The following is a 2,783-nucleotide window of genomic DNA, read 5'->3' on the forward strand; positions in this document are numbered from 1 at the left end:
TGATTGGGAAATAGTGTAGCTTTTTCAGTTGATAGTGCAGAGAATGATACTTAGAGATATAATATCAATTTCACTTGTTTTGGTACATGTATTTCTGGTCAGAATGGTTAGGGGTGATGTGGGGGTGTAAAGGGTTTGGCGATAGGCAACTGGTTTAGCTCTTCCAGCTGACATTGCATGTTGCGTTGTAGTTGTAGTTTTCAAATCCCTTTAGCTTCTACATGTCCTCGTCATCTGGTCAACGCCAGAGTAGAGCAGGCTTTTTAAGTCTGTAGGTGTGTGTAGGAGCTTGTGTCGGAGAACTGCCAGGTTTGGGCAGTGAAGGAGAAGATGTTCAACGGTCTCCTCGTAGTAGTCACAGTGTCTGCATAGGATGATGTAGAGAAATATGTATCGCATTGTGGTTTTTTAAATTTCTAGTTGATATGGTTAGGGGTAAAAGAGTTAGCCACTAGCAAATATTTTTCTTTCTCAGCTGGCAGTACAGAGGGATGTGCGAAGAGTTAGATTTCACAATATCTCTTGTCTTGGTATTTCTAGCAAAGAAAGTGTGATGATTGTGTGGGTAAAGGTAGGGGGAGGGGAGGTTGGAGGCGATAGACAAAATATGATTCCCTCTTCCAGCTGACAGTACAGGGAGTGGTGTGTAGAGATGTGTATAACAAAAGCACATTTCTTGGTATTTCTTACTGGAAGGGGAATGGGGTAGGTGACTAAAAATTAGTTTTACCCTTTCCAGATAGAGAGCGGGAGAAGATCTTTTAGTTGCATTGTTTCTTCTTCTATGTGAAAGTCCATGAAAGCTAATTTGGAAAAGACTGCAGAAGGTTAAAGCCAGTGGTATGGGGAAGCTGAGACCAGTCTCAATAGTTTAAAGAGAAAGACTTGGCAGGAAAGGTTCATTTGCGAAAATTCGATTAGAGCCTGGGTGCTCTTTTCGTGTTGGTGTTTTTTACACCCCTATCAACACAATTTAGATCATTTAGGATGCAGACTTGCAACCATGCCTGTGAGGGCCAATCCGGCGAGCGGGTTATCATCATCCGGTGCCTTGCCGACTGGCGTGGGCGATCATGGACCTTCACTTCACTCTGTCCTGCGTTGCAACGATGGTGTCTGTTGTTCTTGCTGTTTCCAACCATGTTGTCTACTTATCCAGTATCTTTTCACTCTGTTTGCCTCTGCCTCTCTTTTCATCAAACTTGTCCGTTGTTTCAATATTCTCCAATGCTTCTTTCCGCTTTGTGTCTCCAATGAACTTTGCTTTTCGCTTTCGTATATTCGCCATAAGCTGTCGTCTGCAGTTTGCTTCAACCAAGCCTTTTTCATTAGTTTTTCTAGCTGCCCATGGGATACGCAGCATGCGTCTTATGAACCACAACTCTATCGCCTCAATTGTGCTTTCCAGCTGTCCATTGATTGTCCATGCTTCGCTCCCTTATAATACAAACTGTGGGGGTTATACTTTGCTTTCACCCGTGAATCTGTATCTGTTCTCAGCAATTTGGATTCCGACGAGAAGAGCCGGTCCCGTCGTCAAGACTACCCTCAGGCTAACTCCATTCTGTGGAACTCCATGATCCACCCTCTCCTGGGGATGACCATACGTGGAGCCATCTGGTATCAAGGTCAGTGTCTGTACGGTGGTCGCTACCATTTTGGCGGTCTAGTTTTCCCACAGCTGAATGTTCCTGTATTGGCATATACTAGGTGCATTGTTCCCTCTCGACTCGGGTTCGAGGATCCTGTTTCAGAATCCCCCGCAACTTCATGTTTAAATAAGACTCGAAAGGAATAACTGGGATAAATGGTTAGGGAGTAGAATATGAATACTATATTTTATTAAGATTATAACCTGTTTGTCAACTTGCTCCCTACAACCCGCTTACTTGCCACTGTACTGGCTACCTACTAAGGTCCTCTATTCACCTGTTGGCCCGCTAGAATAGGCTAATACTAACAAAATCACCTTAGTAGAGACTGTGCCCACCTTTTCGGAACTTGACAGTTGTATTAAAGATCTTTTCAGTAGGGATCAGGATAGCGGGTGCCCACATCCCTCGTGACTCATCAGAGCAGAGGAAAATAGGACTAAGTCTAACTTAAAGAAAAAAACACCTCAACTAACAGAAGCTTGTGATCTTAATAATTATTTACATAAACATAATCCCACATTATCACGTATCACCACCATCATCTCTAAAATAATTATTGCTCTCAGATCCTTGACATACATTTATAATTATCTTGAACATCTATCTGTAACAGTTATAAGCAATAACAATTATGTACTGTACGTAGTAATACACTATTGAGCATTATCATACGCCCATTTTTCTACTAATCAGATGGCGTCAATATCATAGAAATGGGCAAGGGACCAACCCCCTCCCCCAAAAAACAAACAAACAAACAACGACAACAAAATCCAAACAAAAAAACCCAACAAAAAACAAAAAACAAACCAAAAAACAAAACAAAACAACAGCGACAAAACAAACAAAACCCAAACAAAAACAACAGCAACAACAACAACAACAAAGGGTGTGTACTTGGTGGTCACATGACACAGCCCAGGCACTCTGTGTCTAGCTCATGACGTCACTACAGACGAGATGGACTGACAGACAGATAGACAGATGGACAGGTAGATAAGCGGATAAGTGGTTAGACTACAGGACTAGTAATCGTGAGATTGCTGTTTTGGTAGTTCGAACCTCAGGCCCGACGTTGTATGCTTAGGAAAGGCACTTTACACGAATGTTTCTCACTTCCCCCCCGGG

The 2,783-nt window shown here is 42.6% G+C and overlaps 1 protein-coding gene across 1 annotated transcript in view; it reads left to right on the forward strand.

Annotated features, from left to right (window-relative positions):
* Positions 1 to 2,783, forward strand: part of LOC101860839 (sialate O-acetylesterase) — a gene marked incomplete in the record, with an annotated part of 15,141 nt that overhangs the window by 6,766 nt on the left and 5,592 nt on the right. The window contains 1 exon segment of the mRNA XM_013087050.2: positions 1,501 to 1,620. Within this exon segment, the coding sequence (XP_012942504.1) occupies positions 1,501 to 1,620 (120 nt within the window).

Source organism: Aplysia californica, unplaced genomic scaffold (assembly GCF_000002075.1).
Source record: "Aplysia californica isolate F4 #8 unplaced genomic scaffold, AplCal3.0 scaffold00537, whole genome shotgun sequence".
Taxonomy (NCBI): Eukaryota; Metazoa; Mollusca; class Gastropoda; order Aplysiida; family Aplysiidae; genus Aplysia; species Aplysia californica.